This window comes from Callospermophilus lateralis, chromosome 15 (genome assembly GCF_048772815.1).
Source record: "Callospermophilus lateralis isolate mCalLat2 chromosome 15, mCalLat2.hap1, whole genome shotgun sequence".
Classification (NCBI taxonomy): domain Eukaryota; kingdom Metazoa; phylum Chordata; class Mammalia; order Rodentia; family Sciuridae; genus Callospermophilus; species Callospermophilus lateralis.
This window is the reverse complement of record NC_135319.1, coordinates 69,843,112-69,864,571: the sequence shown is the minus strand read 5'-3', so window position 1 is coordinate 69,864,571 and position 21,460 is coordinate 69,843,112. Positions and strand designations below refer to the sequence as shown.

At 40.9% G+C, this 21,460-nt stretch overlaps 1 protein-coding gene across 2 annotated transcripts in view; it reads right to left on the bottom strand.

Moving 5' to 3' along the window:
• Pdcd11 (programmed cell death 11) overlaps positions 1-21,460 on the bottom strand; it is a 45,026-nt gene that overhangs the window by 22,024 nt on the left and 1,542 nt on the right. For both annotated transcript variants that reach the window (XM_076834212.1, XM_076834213.1), the window contains exons 2-17: positions 19,941-20,053; positions 18,801-18,932; positions 17,291-17,458; positions 16,114-16,275; positions 14,867-14,990; positions 14,238-14,419; positions 12,498-12,605; positions 9,648-9,854; positions 7,566-7,690; positions 7,324-7,384; positions 6,554-6,700; positions 4,585-4,836; positions 3,858-4,004; positions 3,152-3,346; positions 2,036-2,206; positions 828-1,047 (exon numbers count right to left, since the gene is read on the bottom strand). In XM_076834212.1, coding sequence (XP_076690327.1) covers positions 828-1,047; positions 2,036-2,206; positions 3,152-3,346; positions 3,858-4,004; positions 4,585-4,836; positions 6,554-6,700; positions 7,324-7,384; positions 7,566-7,690; positions 9,648-9,854; positions 12,498-12,605; positions 14,238-14,419; positions 14,867-14,990; positions 16,114-16,275; positions 17,291-17,458; positions 18,801-18,932; positions 19,941-20,042 — 2,503 coding nt within the window. In that variant the 5' untranslated portion in view covers positions 20,043-20,053. The remainder of the gene's footprint in view (positions 1-827; positions 1,048-2,035; positions 2,207-3,151; positions 3,347-3,857; positions 4,005-4,584; positions 4,837-6,553; positions 6,701-7,323; positions 7,385-7,565; positions 7,691-9,647; positions 9,855-12,497; positions 12,606-14,237; positions 14,420-14,866; positions 14,991-16,113; positions 16,276-17,290; positions 17,459-18,800; positions 18,933-19,940; positions 20,054-21,460) is intronic.

Below are 21,460 nucleotides of genomic sequence, written 5' to 3'. Positions count from 1 at the left end.
TACCAGGAACACAGGATTTCCTTTGGCTTCTAAATTTTCAATCTATCCTTTCAGGCCTAATGCAATTAATTTTACATAATGGCTCAAAGTCTAAGAGGGACCTTTTATCATCCACTATATATTTGCTGAATAAAGGAATGAAAAATAAAGGTAAGTAAACTCATAACAAATGCAAACCCAAGGCCATAAAACTAAGGGAAATTTTTATTCCAATTGGCAGAGGGGGCAAAGGGCACTTCTAAGATTTTCAAAATGACCTTTATCTTAATCTGGATGGCAACAGAGGTGTTCATTTCAAATATATTTACTAGGCTATGCATTTAATGATTTGTGTACTTTGATGCAGGTCATACTTGCATTTAAAAAAAAAAAAAAAGTCTGACAACCCAGGTGCAGTGGTGGCAGCTGTAGTCCCAGGTACTGGGAAGGGAGCCTGAGGTAGGAGGACTGCTTGAGCCCAGTAGTTCAGGGCAGCCTGGGTAAAAGAGTAAGACTGCTCTCCCTCAAAAAAGTTTTACCTTTTTTTTTCTTCTTCTTCTTTTTTTTTTTTTTTAATATTTTTTTAAGAATTTTATTTATTTTTTAGTTATCGGCAGACACAACATCTTTGTTTGTATGTGGTGCTGAGGATTGAACCCAGGTCGCACACATGCCAGGCAAGCGCGCTACCGCTTCAGCCACATCCCCAGCCCCTTTTTTTCTTTTTTGAATTATGGAAAACCTAATAACTTATCCTAACAATGGGTATATTTTCAACACGCCCCCCCACCACCCCAGCCCCCATCCTCTGCTTCCTGCCCCACCAAACAGGCCCAGAGGCCCCCCACCTTGGTTGCTCATGAGGCTGCGCACACCCTGCAGCTCCTCCAGGCACTGGCTCAGGAGGAGGAGGCTGGTGCTGGCAGGTTCCCCCAGAGTGCAGTCTGACAGCCGTAGCGACAGCAGCATTCGCTGCTTCTCCTCATCCACATTGGTCACTTTTGCAACCACTGTCTGCCCCTCAACAAAGTGGTCACTTGGGTTGGTTACAAACTTATCACTCATGATCTGAAAGAAAAAGTAGGCAGAAAATGGGGAAAATAAAGGAAGCCTCTATTAAGACAACCCATTTTATATGTCTAAAAATGGGGTGGGGGAGTAAGGAGAAAGGGGATCTGGGAAGCTCTACCCAGCCCTCTCTGAGCACAGCTCTACTGCCCATGCCTAAAATCATAGGAAGAGAACCAGGCTGCCCAACCCAGCCTTCAGAGAGGACACCCAGCAGCAGAGAAGGCACATTACTAGCAAACCAGAGACCAAGGCTGTTTGTGTGTCTCCAACTCCCATTGGTGACCCTCTTGCCCTCTCTAGGCATGTTTCCGGGGTCCTCCCCCATGTTCCCATTTAAAAAAAAACTTTCTAGCAGGGAACGCAATTAGACTTTCTTTGATAAAATATTAGAAGCGAGACCAATGAAGAGAAAAAAAATATTTATCAACAACCTATGGCAGGAATTAGCTCTGTGCCATTTGCTCAGTGTCATCTTACACTGAATCTAGTCTGAATGCCCTTCCCTCTCTAGGTCCCAGTTTATTCAGCAGGCACAATGGAGGTCCAAGCACAGGATTGCTATGATACTTTCCTGACTGAAAAGTTTAAAATTCAATAATAGGAGGGAATAATAATTTCAAGGATATTCTGGTATCTTAACTTCTCAAAACCCCAGAAGGCTATAAAACTGGTACTGGGGGTTGTTCAGGAAAATCCATTTCCAACTCTGAAAATGCTGAGTGTAAACATAGTTTCATCCTCTTCATATTGGAGACTAAATGGAGCTACGGCCCACTCACCCAATACTGCCATGTACGGAACAATAGGTGTCCTTTCTCCAGGACCACATGGCAGGTAAAAGGTGTAGCCAGGCTCTTAGCTCCACTCACCCCACCACACACCTCAAGTGATGCCTCTTGACATCTTCAAAGAGTTAAGTATCCTGATCCTTCCCATCCCCTCATGTTCCATGAACTTGGTGTCTCATTCGTGGAACTAAACTTACAGCTTTGGGTGCCAGTCCACTAAGACCGGAGGGGAACTGGACAAACACACCATAGTCCTTGATGCTCTTCACAAAACCAATAAGCAGCATTCCTGTATGGATTTCTGAGAAGCTGTTGGGATCCTGACCACCTTCTACTGAGGAAACCAACGATGGCTTCCTGCAAAGGAGCTAGTGGTAGGTACTCTGTCAAGGAATGATCTCATAAGAGCAGAAGAAATGTCCAACTCTCACATTTTTCTTTTTTCACTTACATCCTCTGCTACTTCAACGAGTCTGCGTGTGTACAGACCAGCAGCAAAATCACCCAGAGGTTAGAAGAAGCCAAGTTCCTAAACACCACCCACCTAATGAATCAGCGACTCTGGCGGGGTAGGGCCTGGCCATCTGTTTCAGCAAGCCCTCCAGGGACTTCTGATGCACACTTAATATTTGAAAATCAATTTTAGACCTTTACTGATTAGCTCATCTCCAGATTACTGGAGGGGACCAAAAAGGGGACGGCTCATCCCCAAGGTCTGGCAGTTGGGTCAGCCATTGCACGATTCTCTGCTGACCCATCTTCACAACAAACCCTACTAAACCTCCTCTGCCACTCTTAAGATGATCTTATTTTATATTCTGTGAGAAGACAATATCTTCCTTCAGTACACCCACATAAACACTGAAAGGATTATTTATGAGCCCCATGTGCCCAAGGAGAGTGGTAGGGAGAAAAGTGGAAGGACAGCAGCACCTTATTAACTGTTCCACCCCAAGGGGCAAACCTAAATGTTCCAAGAAGACTACACGTGACACTGGGGCTGCTCCACTGGGTCTGTGTATGCGTTAACTCCTCCTCATCCCCTGGACTCCTACTCTCCCAGGCAAACTTTCTGCCTACTCCACCCTTATCACCACCATCTGTGAGTAGCCCTTTCTCACGCCTGCTTTTACTTTTCAGGCACAGGCTTCATCACTAGTTTGGCCCTGTGGAGCAATATCTGACATAAAACGGTTGATTCTTTTCCCCCCTGAGGTTTTCAACTAAGTAGAGGTTGGTCCAGAATTTCCCACCCAAAGGCCCAGGACCCCCCCACACACCTTCCACTGCCCCATAGAACCAGTCAAGGATACAACATGTTTCTCACTCTGGCTCAGACACAGGACTCGGTGAAGGGTGTCGCCCGCCTGGAGCCAGCGATACAATAGCGGACCGTTGGCAACATGGTCTGACAAATGAGGTGTAGGGAGGAAAGCAGGGATGTTGTGGGGCAGGACAGCCACCTGAAGCCCATCTTTGGTCTTCTCTAAAACCTTCACATCCACCACCTGCTCAGGGAATAGAAAGACAAAGTCTAGCACTTGTCTTGAGCAGACAGAAACCTAGTCAGGATCAGGCAGAAGTCAGAGGCACAAAATTCCAGAGCCAGGAATCTCTGAGAGGCCAGAAGCAGGGAGGAAGCTTTCCTCCAGACCTCACCCCACCACTAACTCAGGACTCATCTGTGGGGTCCTATCACTTCTTGCTGATCCCTCCAATAGGTTCCAGAGAAAAGAGGCTGGCCCTAGTGACCAGAGAAGATAATCCTTCACAAACCAGTGGCACTCTGCTGAGAAGCCACCTGTAACAAAACTTTCCTTTCAAAAGAGCTCTCATTTACTCTGGCACACAGGAAAAGAACATAAACGAAGTCCTCTCTCAAAAACTCCTCTGGTCCCAGACTCTCATGAGCTACCTTGATTTCTCTCCAACATGGGCTATACATAGTATCTCATATGTTAGTGGCTCCCCACTCTGTCAGTGAACAACAGAATAACTTGTCTGAAGAAGTCCAAATACCTGCCCAACATTAACGACTCTTCCTGTCTTCTGACCATGTTCCATACTCTCTTTCTTGTTCTCGGGCTCTGGATCACTCAGTAGTTTGAAGGATAAAAGCATCCTCTCCTTGGATGGCTCACAGTTCAGCACTGTAACCTTTACCACCTGGTGAGAAAGCACACGATTACCTGCTCAGGCAGCAGGCCTCAAGGCCCAGGAGCATGGTGTCCTCTACCAGTGCTACAGAAGCCTCGGGAGACCCATCAAGACCTTGGATCACATAAGAATGTAGTGAAAAGAAGATATGTACAGAGGTGACACAGAATCCTCACAAACCAGCCTTCTGAATAAAAGGAAGACAGAAATAACTTTTTTGGGTACAACCTTAAGTTTTAAAAAATTATTTTTTCTAATCAGACCTAAACTTACTAGTTTCACAGCAATGCCCCTGGGGAGACAGTGGGCTTCAGAAGAATTTCTGATGTTAAGGACACTGGTTCATTATAGGTAATGACTGATTTCTTCCAGATTGTGGGTCTGGGTCCGTTAATTAGCCAGTAAAGGCATCTATGTTCTACGCCCCTTCTCCTCCATTTAGCTGGCTCAGGACCACTACATTATTGTGCAGGAGCTGTTTGTACTCTACTCCATATTTTTGTAAAAGGTAGTCTTCCTGCTTACTAGTCCCTCAAATTTTTGTTCACAAGGTCATAAGAGTAGTGAATCCTATCCAAGGGAAATGTACCTGGCCAATGTAAAAGACCCTCTCTGGGTCAGGGATATACTGGGCACTAAGCTCATGCTTGGGCACCAGTCCCTGTACATCATTGTAGAACTTCACAATGCAGCCATAGTCCTTGACCCTGATGATGACGCCATGTGTCTGTAGTCCAGGCTTGGCATCACCATAGCAGGTAATGGCAGGCAGTTTGGACGTGACCAGAGTTTTCTTCAAGGTCATTACCAGCTTCTTGGCTTCAGGGTCACAAAGCAAAACCTAGGGGAAAGATGGTGGTCATCAAGTTACCTGTTATTAAGAAAGCTGCTGAACTGGTATCTATAACCCCGCTGAACCCAAAGGCCATGGGCAATTCCCCAAGAACCTCATCTCCTCTAATAATCTCAGTTGCAAATCTTCTCTGCTTCCTGCAGAATGACCATCAAGGCATATAAATCTCTACATCAAATGTATTTCCTTCCATAAGATATGAAAAACTACCCATCCTGGCCATGCAGCAATGCTCATTATTTTACAGCACCTCCAGAATCTTGTATTCTAGTAACTTTTACCTCACCTCAGCTCCTGCCTAGTAGGTTATACAGCTAGTCTAATGAAATGAATGACAGGACCAATTTACCACGTTAGCATTGTTGTTTATTCCCTCTACACTAGGACTGACTGATGCAATCATCTTTCACCCCTCAGAAGATAATCTCATTAAGGGCAGAGAAACTCCTCTATTTTTATTTCTTGATTTTACTATATAAGATTTTGTACCAATGCACAGTCTTTACCTTTGTTGAGTCAATAATAACAAAATAAAGAAGAAAATATAAGGTTGGGAGTATAGCTCAGTGGTAGGCACATGCTTGGCAAGCACAGAATCCTGGGCTCGAAAATCCTCAGAAACTTTCACACCGAGAACCTGAATACACCAGGTCCTAAGTTAGGTGCTCTGTTTATTATCATGTTTAATCTTCACAACTCTATGAAATTTTTCTTGGAATTCAAGATCTTGTAAAAAAACCACTCATGTTTCTGTGGCTTTGTCTAGGTTATTTCTATACTGGAACACATCTCTTGGTCTTCCACAATCTTCCAAATCCTAAGCATTCTTTCCAGTTCCAAGTCCCACCTCTACCAGAAATCCAGAAGGCATTAAGGTCACATAAGAAGGCTGGGGTTATGGCACTCGCCTAGCATGTGGTTTGATTCAGCCCCACATATAAATAAATAAATTAAATAAAGGTCCATTGACAACTAAAAAAATATATTAAAAAAAAAAATCACAGAGTTAAACCTGAAAACTGGTTCTGCTGTTTAATTAACTGTGTGATATGGGGCAAGATACTCAGCTATCCTTAGCTTTAATTTCTCAGTCTGCAAAATGAGGACAATGTTTATTTTATAGAGTGACAAAATGAAAATAATGCATGTCAGGTACCTGTTACAGAACACATGCTACTTGGTAGTTGTTATGCATAATATCAATGATTTTGTTGTTCCAGCTCACCCTCCCCTCTCCTTTTTTAAGACATGACAACAGTATATAGATTGCAATCAAACGTGGCAGAAAGTGACACATTGGCTTCTCTCTTCCTATATGGATAATATAACTCCCAATCATACTACCCAATTCCTAAGAGCAGGAAATCACTTTTCCCTGTACATAATGCAGATGTTCTACCCTCGCTTTACGGGAAAAGGCAGAAACTTCAACTCCATCTAGTCAAAACCCCAATAGACCCTTCAAGAGGTTCCCCGGGCTGGGTGCGGTGGTGCACACTTGTAATCCCAGAGGCTCAGGAGGTTGAGACAGAGGATCAAGATTTCAAAGTCAGCCTCAGCAAAAGCAAGGCGCTAAGCAACTCAGTGAGATCCTGTCTCTAAATAAAATACAAAGGAGGGCTGGGGATATGACTCTGTGGTTGAGTGCAATTGATTGAATTCAATCCCAGGTACCAAAAACAAAAAACAAAAAAAAAAGGCTCACCCGGCACTTGACCTCATCCCCAATGTGGTACTTCTTCTCTGGATTCTTCATCAGGATGTCAGCCAGGTGCATGGCAGGTACTAGGCCCCTCATTTGCTCACCCACCTTCACCAAGATCCCAAATGGCTTTATGGTCAATACTTTTCCCTAAGGAATCCAAAGAAAAAAATGCTACGATGTCTCTCAAGAATGGTTTCCCTTCATCTTTTACAACAGAGATGTCACACCTCTTTTGAAGCCTACCTTCCTGGGCTAACTATGCATGTTATTCCAGATCTCACATGGGTAAGCACATAACCACATAGATAAAGATTTAATGAGGTTTATTTATGGAAGCATTCACATCTTTTGGTTGAGCATGTACTTTTGGTCTGCCCTGAAAATACATTCCCTAAATGAGGCGACCAAGTCTCCTAAGGAACAAACTCTACCAAAAAGGGGAGGTACACTGAAGGCCAGGCAACTTGAACTGGCTTCTAATATTCCAGAGAGCTCAATTATCACAGAACTAACTTTCAATGTGCTCTAATAACCACCACCAAATCCCAAGTCCCAGAACTATCACCTACTGCCTCTCTGCTGCTAATTAAGACCTTACCTTGAAATTAATTACAAGTTACCCAAGGGAAGAGAAAGAAATTCCAGTTAGCAGGCAGAAGCAAGGAATATGATTTCACATGTGTTAACAGGAAGGCTAATGAACTTACAATTAACCTGTGAACTACAGAATGTCTGAAGGTGGGTATCTATATATAAGCTTGAGGTCTTACCTTCACCACTGACCCAGTTTTGATGTCATGATATCCAAGATATTGAGCTTCGATAATAGATCTAGGACAAAAGGAAAATACATGATTAAATAAGCTTGGGCTAAAGTTGCCTAAAAGTCAGCATGACTACAATCTTGCTGACAAGAAAAGAATCCCAATTCCAGCAAGGCCAGGAGATACTGAGAGCACATGCACACAGGAGCACTCCTCTACACCCCCACACGGGATAATGGCAGACTTACGTCCGTAGAGAAAGCAATGCCAGTTCATCCATTTGGCTGTAGTCAATAATTCTACATTTGTGAGTGTTCCCTGGCTTGAAGGCCTCAGGACTGAAGACTTTCTTAGAATCAGAGAGATGGCTGAGCTGCAAAGTACCAAGTGATTGAGTACTTGATGACTCAATACATTTATCACTTATGACAAAAAGAGTAGTTTAACTGTTAAAATACTTTTTCTCACTCTTTACCATCATAGAATCTTAACAACATGGGGCTAGGGTTGTGGCTCAGTTGTAGAATGCTTGCCTAGCAATGCAAGGCCTTGGGTTCGATCCTCAGCACCACATAAAAATAAAGGTATTGCATCCAACTACAACCAAAAAAGAAAAAAAGAATCCAAATCTCCGTAACATTAGAGAATAATCTAGATCACAAGTTGGTAAACTGCACTCATAAGCCAAGACCCATTTTTATGGAATAAAAAGTTTTATTGAGGGTCGGGGCTGTGGTTCAGTGGTAGAGCACTTGTCTAGCATGCATGAGGCACTGGGTTCGATCCCTGGCACCACATAAAAATAAATAAAATAAATAAAGGTATTGGGTCCATCTATAACTAAAAAAATATTTTTTTAAAAAAAGGGGTTGGGGTTGTGGCTCAGCGGTAAAGCACTTGTCTCACATGTGTGAGGCCCTGGGTTCAATCCGCAGCACCACATAAATAAAAAACAAAAATTAAAATTTAAAAAAATAGTTTATTTGAAGCTGGGCGTAGTGGCACATGCTTGTAATCCGAGCAACTTGGGAGGCTAAGGCAGAAAGGAGAACTGCAAGTTTGAGGTCAGCCTCAGCAACTGACCAAAACCCATTTCAAAATATAAAAAGGGTTAGGAATGAAGATCAGTGATATAGTTCAATACCCAGTATAAAAAAAAAAAAAAATCTTCTACTGAAACAGTCATATTCATCCATTTACATGCTGTCTGTGGCTGCTTTCGTGCTGTAACAGAGATGAATAGCTAGGACACAGACATATAGTCCACAAACAAAATATTCCCTATTGGGCCCTTTAAGAAAAACTATCCAAAGTATATGTATGAAGACATGAATTGGTGTGAACATACTTATAAAATAAACAGAATTATAAAAAATTGTGTTCTATATGTGTAATAAGAATTGTGATGCATTCCACTGTCATGTATTTAAAAAGCAATTAAAAAAAAAAAAAACTTTGCTGAGCCCTGGTGTAGATCCTAACTCTTCTTTTTTTTTTTTTTAATATTTATTTTTTAGTCTTTGGTGGACACATATCTTTATTTTACATTTATGTGGTTTTGAGGATCGAGCCCAGTGTCTCATGCATGCTAGGCGAGCACTCTTCCACTGAGCCACAACCCCAACCCCTTACTCATTCTTGTACATACTATTGACCAGGAAACAAATAGGGCAAGTTGGTTCTAAAACACTCTGATATAATAAAGACATTGTTCTAATCCCTGCAAATAGTCTTTCACACTTGGGGATATATAAAAATGAGAAACTCATATCAAGAAATAAAGAGCTGAGCATAGTGGTGCACGCCTGTAATCTCAGCAGCTCAGGAGGTTGATACAGTGGATCTCAAATTCAAAGCCAGCCTCAGCTATTTAGTGAGGCCCTAATAAGCAACTTAGCAAGACCCCATCTCAAAATAAAATAGAAAAAAGTGCTGAGGATGCAGCTCAGTGGTTAAGCACCTCTGGGTTCAATCCCCAGTACCAAAACAAATAAATAAACAAAAAATAAATGAAGACCGCAAGCCAGGCACAGTGGCACATGCTGTATCCCAGTGGCTTGGGAGCTGAGGCAGGAGGATCTCAAATTCAAAGCCGGCCTCAGCAACGTAGCAAGGCCCTAAACAACTTGGTGAGATCCTGTCTCAAAAAATAAAATGGGCTAGGGATCTGGCTCGGTGGTGCAGCGCCCCAGATTCAATTCCTGATAACAAAAAAAAAAAAAAAAAAAAAAGAGAGAGAGAGAGAAAGAAATGAAGAAAGCAGAAAAGAACCCATGTATCTCCAAAGTTCTTCCAGTGACAAGATCCCTGACCAAACAAAGGCTTCTTACCCTGGCATAGGCCAGAGCCCCATCCTTTAGCCTGAAGGTGGCCCCAGCCTTGTTGAAAAACCCCTGGACAGGAACATCATCCAGCACAGCTCCTAGGTACTGGCAAGAGAGCCGGGTGAGTGGGCGTCCAGGTTGCAGGAAGATAGGGCGCAGGCTCAGGCGCACAACTCTGGTCCTAGGATGAACACAAAGGATGCAGGCCCTAACCTAGACAAAAGAAAGGGCAAAATGAGCAGCAGGAGGAATAGAGCAGACTCCCCATGTGCTGATCACACATGAAAGTATTAACATATTTAGTAAAGTTAGCTTGGACAATCAAGTACAATAAGGAAAAGTTAAATAAAAGTCCTGTAAAAACTACATCTGGGGGTGGGGCTGTAGCTCAGTGGTAAAGTGCTTGCCTAGCATATGTGCGGCACTGGGTTTGATTCTCAGCACCACACAAATAAACAAAGTTCTATCAACAACCAAAAAAAAAAAAAAAAAAAGAGGGCTAGAATTGTGACTCAGTGGTAGAGCGTATGCCTGGCACGTGTGAGGGCCTGAGTTCAATCCTCAGCACCACATATAAATAAATAAAAGATCTATTGACAACTAAAAAATATATTAAAAAAAAAAAAAGAAACTATAAAAAAACAAAAAAACCATAAAAACTACATCTGACTAAATCAATGCTTACTAAATCAACTAGGGGGCCAAGAAGCTAATGCACATACAACAGAAAATACATAATGGTGTCCCTACAGCAAAAACTCAGCATAGGTAACTCAACATAAGTTTTTTGCTCTAGTAACACCAAGAAGCCTGATCTAGCTGAGCATGGCAGCACAGACCTGTAATCCCAACTACTTGGAGGAAGATTATAAATTCAAGGCCAGCCTGGGCAATTTATCCAAGACCCTTGTCTCAAAATACAATGTAAAAACAGCTGGGGAAATTAACGAATGGGCAAATGAATTAAATAGACACTGCTCAAAAGAAGAAATACAAATGGCTAACAAATATATAAAAAAATATTCAACATCATAAGCAATTACAGAAATGCAAGTCAAAACCACACTGAGATTTCATCTCACACCAGTCAGCATGGCAGTCATCAAGAATACAAATAAGAATTCTGGAGAGGATGTGGAGAAAAAGGAACACTTATACACTGTTGTTAGAACTATAAGTTAGTACAAACACTATGGAAATCAGTATGATAGTTCCTCAAAAGACTAGACATGGAACCAACATATGACTCAGCTATACGACTATTTATCCTGAGGAATTAAAGTCATCATACTATAGTAATAGTATGGTAATAGTTGGTTCTGAAGCATTCTAGTGCATACCCATGTAGCATAATTCACAATAGTCAAATTATGAAACTAGCCTAGGTATCCACCAACAGACGAATAGATAAAGAAAATCTGGTATATTTACACAATGAAGTTTTATTCAGCCATAAAGAAACATAAAATTATGTCATTGGTAGGAAAATGGATGGAATTAGAAACCATTATGTTAAGTGAAATATATCAATTTCAGAAGGTCAAGGGTCATATTATTTCCTCTTGTATGTGTCAGGGAAAGAGGAAAAAGGAAAAGAAAGGTTGGGGGTGGGAAGGGATCTCATGAAAATCAAAGGGAGATCAACAGAGGAAAGGGGCAAGGGGGTAGGAAGTGGGAAGTGCTAGAGAGTGATATTGGTCAAGTTACATTGTTACATTGTGTATATGTGTGATATGTAAGAACAAATTCCATCATTAAGTACAGCTATAATGCCCCAATTTGAAAATGTAAAAAAAAAAAAAAGAGGCTGGGGATATAACTCAGTGGTTTAGTGATCAAGCACTTGCCTACCACATATGAGATCTGATCCCAAGGCCAAAAGATGCAAAATGTCTCAACTCTGTACATAAATAGTACTATAAAAGAAATATATTATCACAAACAGGTTTGACAAAATATTAAAAGTATTATCACTAGATGATGGAAAAATCTACTTTTCTCTGAAAATTATTTTTCTCTATAGTATCCATGAGAATGCATTACTGTTAAAAAATGAAAAGAAAGTATTTGAGGATTTAAAAAATTCTGAATAACTTTTAGTGGCATATCCTTCTCAAATATCCATGTTCATTGTAAAAAATTCAAATATTTAGATATATAATAGAGTAATCACCCAGGGTTAATCACAATTCATGCCTGATTGCATAATCCTCCAGTTTTTTAACCAGGTGATTCTTTTTAATTATTTTTCCAAATTGGATTCATACTACTCATAGAAAATTTTTGTTGTTTTTGTGGCACCCGGATCAAACTCAGGGCCTCAAGCATGATAAGCAAGCACTCAACCACTAAGCTACATCCCCAATCCTTATAGAACTTTTTAGAACCATGTTTTTCTACTTAAAAGTATCTTCCTATGATAAATACCCTTCCAAACTACTTTAAATTATAAAAGCAAGCTGAGCACAGTGTCCACATTCCTGTAATCCCAGCAGTTCATGAGGCTGAAGCAGGAGAATTACAAGTTCAAAGCCAGCCTCAGCAATTTAGCAATGCCCTGAGCAACTTAGCAAGACCCTGTCTCAAAATAAAAAACAAAAAGGGCTTGGGGTTGTGGCTCAGTGGTAAGTTCCCCAATTCAATCCCTGGTACCACCTGCTCCTTGTCTAATTTCAACCTAAGTACTACTAGTAGTTTCTTGTGCTCCCTCCAAAACACTTCTATCATTCCCCTCATCTTTTCTCTATACACCTGTACATATGCAGTGCTAGGACCTTCCTTGAGGCTAGCTGGGACACTGTATAGCTGTCTGGGACACAGTTGGAATCAAGAAAAGATAGGTGCATCATTTCTTACTGCTTGGTTTGAGAAATACGTCCCAACTTTCTTGGGTTCCAGGTGCATAAAGTCAACAAGGCCCGTGAAGAATGTGAGGAAGTTTAGCCTAAGACCAAACTGAGTCACCTAGAAATAAACAGAACAAGTTATAAAAAACATTTCTCTGAAGGAACCAGGAGTATTAGAGACACTGTTCATAGCAAACACTGGATGCCACATTATCCACAATAACTGTATTTCTCTCCCCATCTAACCTTTTATCAATCTTTCTTCCTATAAAATTAACTGGCAGGATAACTCCAAGCACTGGCTATTTCTTTATTCAGAAAGCTCACCTCCCTTCTAGCCAATAGCAGACATCAACCCTCCATCCTCTGGGATTTCTCAAGGGAGTGCAAGGAGCTTCACACAAGTATGTTTGGGAACTGCCAGACTCACAACTTGGATAAACTGTGGCTAAACAGCTTATCACTTGGAATTATGGAGGGAAATTTCACAGGACAAGCTACAAAAGTTAATGGTATGGGTTAGAGCAGGGCACAGTGGGACCCTGTCTGAAATTAAAAAAAAAAAAAAAAAGTGGAGGAAGGGAGGGCTGAAGCTGGGTGGTGGACCACTTGCTTAGCCCTAGGTTACATCCCCAGTACCACTGAATAAACAAATACATGCATGCATAAAATGATAAGGGTTAGGAGGAATGACAGATTTTTTAAAATTTTTTTTTCTAATTGTAGATATATACAGCATGTCTTTATTTTATTTGCTTATTTTTTTATATGCGGTGCTAAGGATCAAACTCAGTGCCTCACACATGCTAGGCAAGCACTCTGCCACTGAACCACAGTCACACCCTGAGACAGTTCTTTATTATAAGCCTTTTATTACCATTTGACCTTTTAGATCAGCACTGTTCAACAGAAATATAATGCAAGCCACATATGTAACTTTAGTTTCCTAGTGGTCACTCCCCCGACCCCAGATCAATCCCCAGGTCCCCCATTACCGGGGATTGAACTCAGGGGCTCATACATGCTGGGCCAGTACTCTACCACTGAGCTACATCTCCAGCCCCTTTTACTTTATTCTGAGAGAAGGGTCTCTCTAAGTCACTCAGGCTGACCTTGAACTTGTGATCCTCCTGCCTTGGCCTCCCATGTAGCTGAGATCCTGAGTACCTTGGATTACAGACCTATACTGCAGCGCTCAGTTCCTGGCAGTCACATTTTAAAAAACACAAAGAAGCCACCTCGGTGGCGCACACCTTAATCCCAGCAGCTTAGGAGGATAAAGCAGGAGTAATGCGAATTCAAAGCCACCCTCAGCAACTTTTTTTGGTGAGGTCATAAAAAACTCAGTGAAACCCTATCTCTAAATAAAATATAAAAAAGGGGGTTGCGGGTACTGGGTTGTAGCTCAGCAGTAGAGCACCACAAAAAAATAAATAAATAAAATAAAGGTATTGTGTCCAACTACAACTTAAATATATATTTTAAAAAGGGGGTGCTGGGGATATGTCTCAGTGGTTAGTACCCCTAGGTTCAATCACCAGTACCAAAAAAGAAACACATTAAATTTATTTTAATAGCTTACTTAACCAACTATGTCCAGAATAGCAGTATTTGAACATATTGCACTAGACACATTTCAAGTGCTGAATGGCCACATGTGGGGGATAGCCTGCCTGACAGCACAGTTTAGATGGTATGCATGTTCTTATTATAACAAAAATTTGGAAAAGAGTAACAATGAACAGCTTACCTTCTGTACCTGGGCTTTGACCACCAGTCCTGGTAGCAAGTTATTAAGGGTCCAATTTTGTTCCTCAGTAGCAATGGCAGTAGAAACTTCTGAATGCCCTATAGACAGACTAACAACTCCTCCATTGCTTTTCACCTCTTCAATTACACAGTTCAAGTACTGACCCACCTTCAGTTTAGCACCTGGAAACACATTCCCAACACCCAAAAGAATGAGAAGGACTTTAACACAGGCCCAAGCAACACCTAAAAAGATCTATGGTCTACATGCCCAATTAGCATCTCATATTCCCCATATTCCAAATCACTAAAGGACCAACTACAAAAGGGAATCTGAAATTCAACTATCTCACAAAAATATGAAAATCTTAACAAGCCAGGGGAGTGCTGGTTAGAGGCCCTGGGGCCCCAAATTCAGTGAAATCATCTAGGCGAAGAAAACTGAAAATGGTCCTACCATTCCCTGGCCCTTTGTACATCTTCCCTTTCCCATCAGCTAGGATTAACCACCAATTTTCCCAAAAGCCAAATAGCCAAATCACCATTCTGTCATGCTAACTGCAAAGTGGCATTTAAATATAATCCCCACATGCATGTACCACCTCACCACCATACAGGGGCTTCTCTCACCTTTGTTCTTTTGTTGGATGTAGTCCTGAGCTTTTTGTAATGGCAGAAAAGCTCTGGTTCCACCAACACCAATGTCCACTAGGTAGCCATGGTCTTCCAGGCTAGATACAGTGCCCGTCAGCAGCTGGGGGAAAAGAAAGCATGCCCCAAAGTTCCAAGTCAAAGACAACAGGACACATGAAACATTCACTTCCAAACACGAATGTTTCCACTTTTAATCTTGAACACTATGCAATAACCACAATCCCCACTTTTAAACTTTAAGCCACAATCCCACTAGAGGACAAAAGGAATCAACTTTCTCCCAAGGTCTGAAGGATCTTCCAGTTTCTACCATTGCAGCCATCATCATGTCTTCTCTAAGCACCTTCAAGACATCAAAAAAAATCCTTTAACCTCTTTTACATTTTGTGGGAAGTAGCATGGCTCTGATGTTAGCCACCTGGTCTTTTGATAAGTCACTTAAACCTTTGAGACCATGTTCTCAAATGTAGAAAGAAAAGAATGTTTATCTGCCTCATTGGTTGACTGTGAGAAAGTGCTTAAAACAATACCTGTCATGAGAAGGCTCTCAAAACTTGGCAATTTCCTGCAACTTGGCTTATTTTTATTCCCTTTTTAACCAACTACATCCTTCCAAACTTTCCAGGCTTTTCTCAAATGTCACTTTTAACCAAAGGTTGCAAAATTACATTCATCTTCTGCCCCTTAATTTCCAGAGTACTTATTTATAAGGTTATAAGTTATTCTTTTGTACCTATTGGACTTGAAGGATCCAAGCCAGGATTAAATTCTCCTTAATTTCCACAGAGCTAGATATAAAGTGACAAGGTATCCACTAACAGCTGGCAGATTTATGGCCCCATCTACACTGCCACCTGCTCTCAGCTACCCTCAAGCATTCCACACAAATGCCAAAAGGCCTCTGAAAAAGGGTTAATCTGTGAAGAAGTCCTGGGAAGTCATTATGAGGAACTCCTCACCATCAGCCAGCCCCCCACTAAGGTTCCCTGGAGGCATTTGTGTGCTGATGAGCCAAACCTGAACTTGCTTGCCCTTTCTTCCTTCCAAGACAATGAAATTAGGCTCAATTCTTCAATGTTCATTAAGCACCCAAAGCCCTCAGGAGACCTTCCCTCCAGGAAAAGATCCATCTCTGTGTGTAGCCATTAAGCTCAAAGTAAAAGGAGGTGGGGGGAGGGAAAAGGCATGCTGCCTGCTCCTTTTCCCTGACCCCGGATACATACCATGCCAGGCTTCAGGGCCTCAGCACTCAGCACTCTGTTGACATTTTTGGGGTTCAGAGATAGCTTGACACTTTTTTTGCCCCTCTCTGTGATTCTCAGACTGCTTACCACACATCTCACCAGCATTCCAGGTGAGAAGAGTTCAGGCAAGCGTAGCAGGTCCTGCATAATACCAATGAGAAAGAACTGATACATCCCTTTCCTCTGAACCAAGAATCCACTCCTTGGCTCCGTGGATTTTATTTTTATTTTATTTTTTTACAGATATAAAAAAGTGAGTAAAAAGTAGCCGTTCACCACAAAGGAAGATGGTTCTGAGGCCAAGTCATAATCTTGAATCTTGAATTTCAGCATAAGGTCTCCAAATAATAAGCAGTTGTCAAGGACTCCTCAGAAGAGCTATCTACATTTATTATCTCCACTTTATCTACTACTCACTCTTCAGCTCAAAGCAAACTGCTTTCCACCCCTCACTCCATTTTTTTCTCCCAAGAAAAATCACCAGTAACCTCCATGTCTCTAAACCTAAGACTTGTCCCAGCCACCTGTCTGCCTCACTACCAATGTGAAATCTATCATCAATGGCTTTACCTTCTCAGAAGTTGGTAAATCTTGGACCCAAGCTGCCATCAATCTCAGAGCCTGGACTACTACAATGTCTTCCCAATTTGTAAGAATCTCCTTATGCCTTTTCAATCTATTTCCTAAGTTGTCTATGTGTCACCCATTCCAGTGAGGACAATTCAAGGACTTTCTGTTGATTATAGAATTTAAAATCAACCCTTAATACGGTCTACCAAAGCCATGTATAATCTGGCTTCCACTCAGCTCTCTGGCCCCATCTCACGCCACACTTTCCTTTGCTGTCTCTACTCTAGCCATACCAGCCTTTTCTGTTACACAGCATCCATCTTCTACCTGAACTCCTTTCCTTCTGACCCAGGAAGCCCTCATCCTTCAGATCTCAGCTCAAGCATCCTTTCCTCATAGAGATCTTCCAGGCTCCTTGGACTTAAGGAAAAACCCTTTATTTATTTATTTATTTTTTAAGCACACCTTATTATAAACTCTCATTGCACCTTTACCTTTCCTTCTTAGCATTTAGCAAAGTGGTAATTTTACTTTTATTTGAATACCACCTACTTCTAGTAACAGGTTTCACAGAGATTTCCCTTACCTTCAGAGGGTCTTCTTGTGCCACCTGTTCATTCAGCATTTTGGTATAGTCATCAGAGATTTCAGTTACTTGCACAAATCCCTGGAGGCCATTGGGGAGACTTATCACCAGTTCCAGCTCATTTACCTCTTTCACACAACCTAAAATCCGCATTCCCTCACAAAGGGACTAGAAGAGAAAAAAGGAAATGTGTACAGTAAGGAAGAGAACAATGATAGGAAGGTTAGAAGACCTGGTTTCTAGTATCAATTGCAACAATTAAAAGCTACAGGAATTTTGTAAATTAAAAAAAAAAAAAAAAAACAACACTTGAAAGTGTGAATTTCACACATATTTATCAGATATCTGAGCACTGTAAAAGGTCTACAGGCAACAGTATTAACAGCACTGAGTCACCAGAAGACACTTTTGCTTTTTATCATATCCCAAGCAACCCAAATTCAAATATCTGGCAGACAACACAGTGATAGATGCAGGCCAGCGGAGACAAAAGTAGTGTGGTGTGCACACGTTGGCTCTGAAGAGTGCAACCACTATGCAGCTCCTTTTTGACTATAAACATGAAGGAACATGGACACTTTCAAGTTGTAATGAGGCGGAATCACATTTTCATGTAAAATCTATAGTTTCTACTGCTGGCACTAAGTTAAACAATTTTTTTTTTAAGTAAACAAGACAAACAAGATATGCCTACAGGCTGAATCGTTCTCCTCAAATCATTCTTTTTAATTAATATGTATCAGGAGTTAATAATGTAAGATTTTAAGAACATAAAGTGCATCATATCTGAGGCAGCTTCACTTTTATACAATGAATAGGTAGCCAGGCATAGTGGCACACACCCATAATCCCAGTGGCTCAGGAGACTGAGGCAGGAGGATAGCAAGTTCAAAGCCAGCCTCAGCAACTCAGCAAAGCCCTTAGCAACTAAGACCATGTCTCAAAATAAAAAGGAAAAAGGGTTGGTGATTTGGTTAAGTGCCCTAGATTCAATCCTGAATGCCAAAAAATAAAAATAAATGAAATGAATGGGTAGAATGATTGCTAAATTTACTGTCAGCGCAAACCTTTGAATCTATTAAAAGTCCCATGAAAACACAAGCAAGACGACAGCACCTTTTAAAAAAGGAAGACATTAGGCATTGGTTTAGCAATCAAATAATACTCAACATCTGTAAAAATCTTACATATATATAGATGAAATCTATATATAAAAGGCAAAAATGAAAGAAAAGCAGGAAAGAACACACAAACTTAATCAAGATAATATGTCAAAAAGAAAACCAAGCCAGGCAAGGCGGCACACGTCTGTAATCCTAGTGGCTCAGGAGGCTGAGACAGGAGGATGGCAAGTTCAAAGCCAGCCTTAGCAAAAGCAAGGCACTAAGCAACTCAGTGAGATCCTGTCTCTAAATAAAATACAAAATAGGGCTGGGGATGTGGCTCAGTGGTTGAATAACCCTGAGTTCAATCCCTGGTACAAAAAAAGAAAAAAAAAAAATTAACAAACCTCAACACTAAGAATTTCAAATTTCTCTTTGACAGACTTGCTGTTTTCTTTTTTTTCAATTTTCAACTTTTTTGTTTTTGCTGGTCCTTTCTGGCTCTTTTTCCTTTTGGTGGATTCTTCTTCAGTGGAAATCTAAAGGGGAAAAAAAGACCCACAAAGATCTAAAAGAACGAGAAGCAGCAATCCTGGTCTTTACCTCACATTTCAGGTTATGTCACCTTGTTTTATTACTCTGCTACTCTCCCTCTCCACTCCCAACTGTTTCTTTAATTCCTGCTGTAATCCCAACTCTCCCATTCACCCATCACTGCCAAAGTTTGAGAAGCTGCCTTCATGTTCCTAAGTCTTTTCTTTCCTGTATTCTTCTTTCCTTGATTGGAAATGAACACTGAGGTTCCCAGCTTAAGAAGAAATATGCAACACTGCATGAAAACAGAATCTGTGGTCAAGACACCCAAGCTGAACTCCCAAACTCTTCCATGATAAGCTATGCAGTCTTAGTAAATAACCTTCCTAAGCCTCAGTTCCTCATAACAGAATGACAATTTCTACATTATAATATAGTTGGAAAGATTACATAAAATAGATCTAAGGCCATACACTCAAATGTTAGTTTCCTCTAGCTTACGGAATACAGTCTACTTGAGGTGAGACTGACTACAAATTCTAATGCATGGAGCTGGGACTGGGGCTCAATGGTAGGGCACTTGCCTAGCATGTGTGAGGCACTGGGTTCAATTCTCAGCACCACATATAAATAATTAAAATAAAAGCTCTATCAGTAACTGAAAAATACAATATTTAAAAAAAATTCTAATGCAAATTCTGACCACGGTATGCGGCAAAGATCCCATTTAAAAACATAATAATAAACATGCTTTTTCCCCCCTCTCCTTAACCAACATGGCACAGAATTCCCAAGGACAAGGTACAACATTACTTCAAACTCAATTACTAAATGTCATGCTTCAAAAATACAGCTTTGTGATGGTAGAGCCTCGATAATGAGTTCAATTACAGAAGTGAACTTCAACGAAAAACAATTCTGAAAAATAACAAGTCTCGAATACGGCTCATTCTCCACAAAAATGTTAGAGAGAAAGTTTCAAGTGAGTCTCACCACAGCAGCATATAACCTACATCAAATAAGTTGTCTTGTTCAACTGACTCCTGGAAAGATTTCTCTAATTTGTGGGTCTTTCTTGTACCCCCTCGGGGGAAGCTTTCTTCTACAGTTGCCATATTTGGGTCTCCTAAAAACAATGCAAAGAACAATGGTGAGAAGTAGCATTAATGGCAGGTTTCATAAAGGCTGTGATCAATGAGCAAGAGAACTTCCTACCAATATGCAAGACAAGATTTTCCCTCCCATATTTTTTATTGTGCATTATAGTTGTTCAAAATGGTAGGGTTTGTTGCTACATAATCACACATGTACACAATATAATTTGGCCAATAGCACTCCCTAGCACTTCCCGCTCCCCACTCCCTTGTCCCTTTCCTCTGTTCTACTGCTCTCCCTTTGATTTTCATGAGATTCCCCAGCCTTTTTCTTTTTCCTCTCTAGCTTCTACATAGGACAGACAACATATGACCCTTGAATTTCTAAGTCTGGCATATTTTGTTTCACATAATAGTCTCTAGTTCCATCCATTTGCCTACAAATGACATAATCTCATCTTTCTTTATGGCTGAATGAAACTCCACTGTGGATACATACCACATTTTCTTTATCCATTCCTCTATGAACACCTAGGTTGGTTCCATAGGTTGGCTACTGTGAACTGTGCCACTATAAATATAGGTATGTATGTATTGCTATAGTATAACTTTAATTCTTTAGAATAAATACCAAAGAGTAGTAAAGGGTCACATGAAGATAAGATTTAAGACTATGAGACAGATGGTTGAGATATCAGGCCTCTATTAATCCATATTTTATCTTTCCAAATATCTCTGCTTCAAAACCACAAACCACTCACGTTCCTTCATGAAAAAGACTTAGATTTAATGTAGCAAATACATTAAATACATTAAGCAGCTACAATTATGTCAGAGATACAGAAATAAAAGATAAAATAAACTGGGTGCAGTGGTGCACCCCTGTAATCCCAGCAATTCAAGAGGCTGAGGCAGGAGGATCTCAAGTTCAATGACAGCCTCATCAAGTTCTAGGAAAACCTGGGCAACGTACTGAGACCCTCTTTCAAGATAAAAGGCTGGACAAATGTTTTTCTCTGATAAGTGGATGCTAATCCATTATGGGGTGGGGGGCATGGGATCCAGTGGAGGAACTTTGGAATGGCCAAAGGGGAGGGATGGGTGGGAAGAAGGCATGGGGATAGGTGAGATGGTGGAATGAGACAGACATCATTACCCTAGGTACATGTATGATTGCACGAATGATGTGACCCTTCTTTGTGTACAACCAGAAAAGTGAAAAATCGTGCCCCATTTGTGTACAATGAATCAAAGAGCATTCTGCTGTCATGTATAACTGATTAGAATAAATAAACTTAAAAAAAAAATAAAGGGTTGGTGATGTAGCTCATTGGTAAAGCACACCTGTGTTCAATGGAAAAAAAGAAAACAAAACAATTACACAAGTAATTTAAAATATAAATCAGTTGGGTGCAGTGGCACATGCATGTAATCCTAGC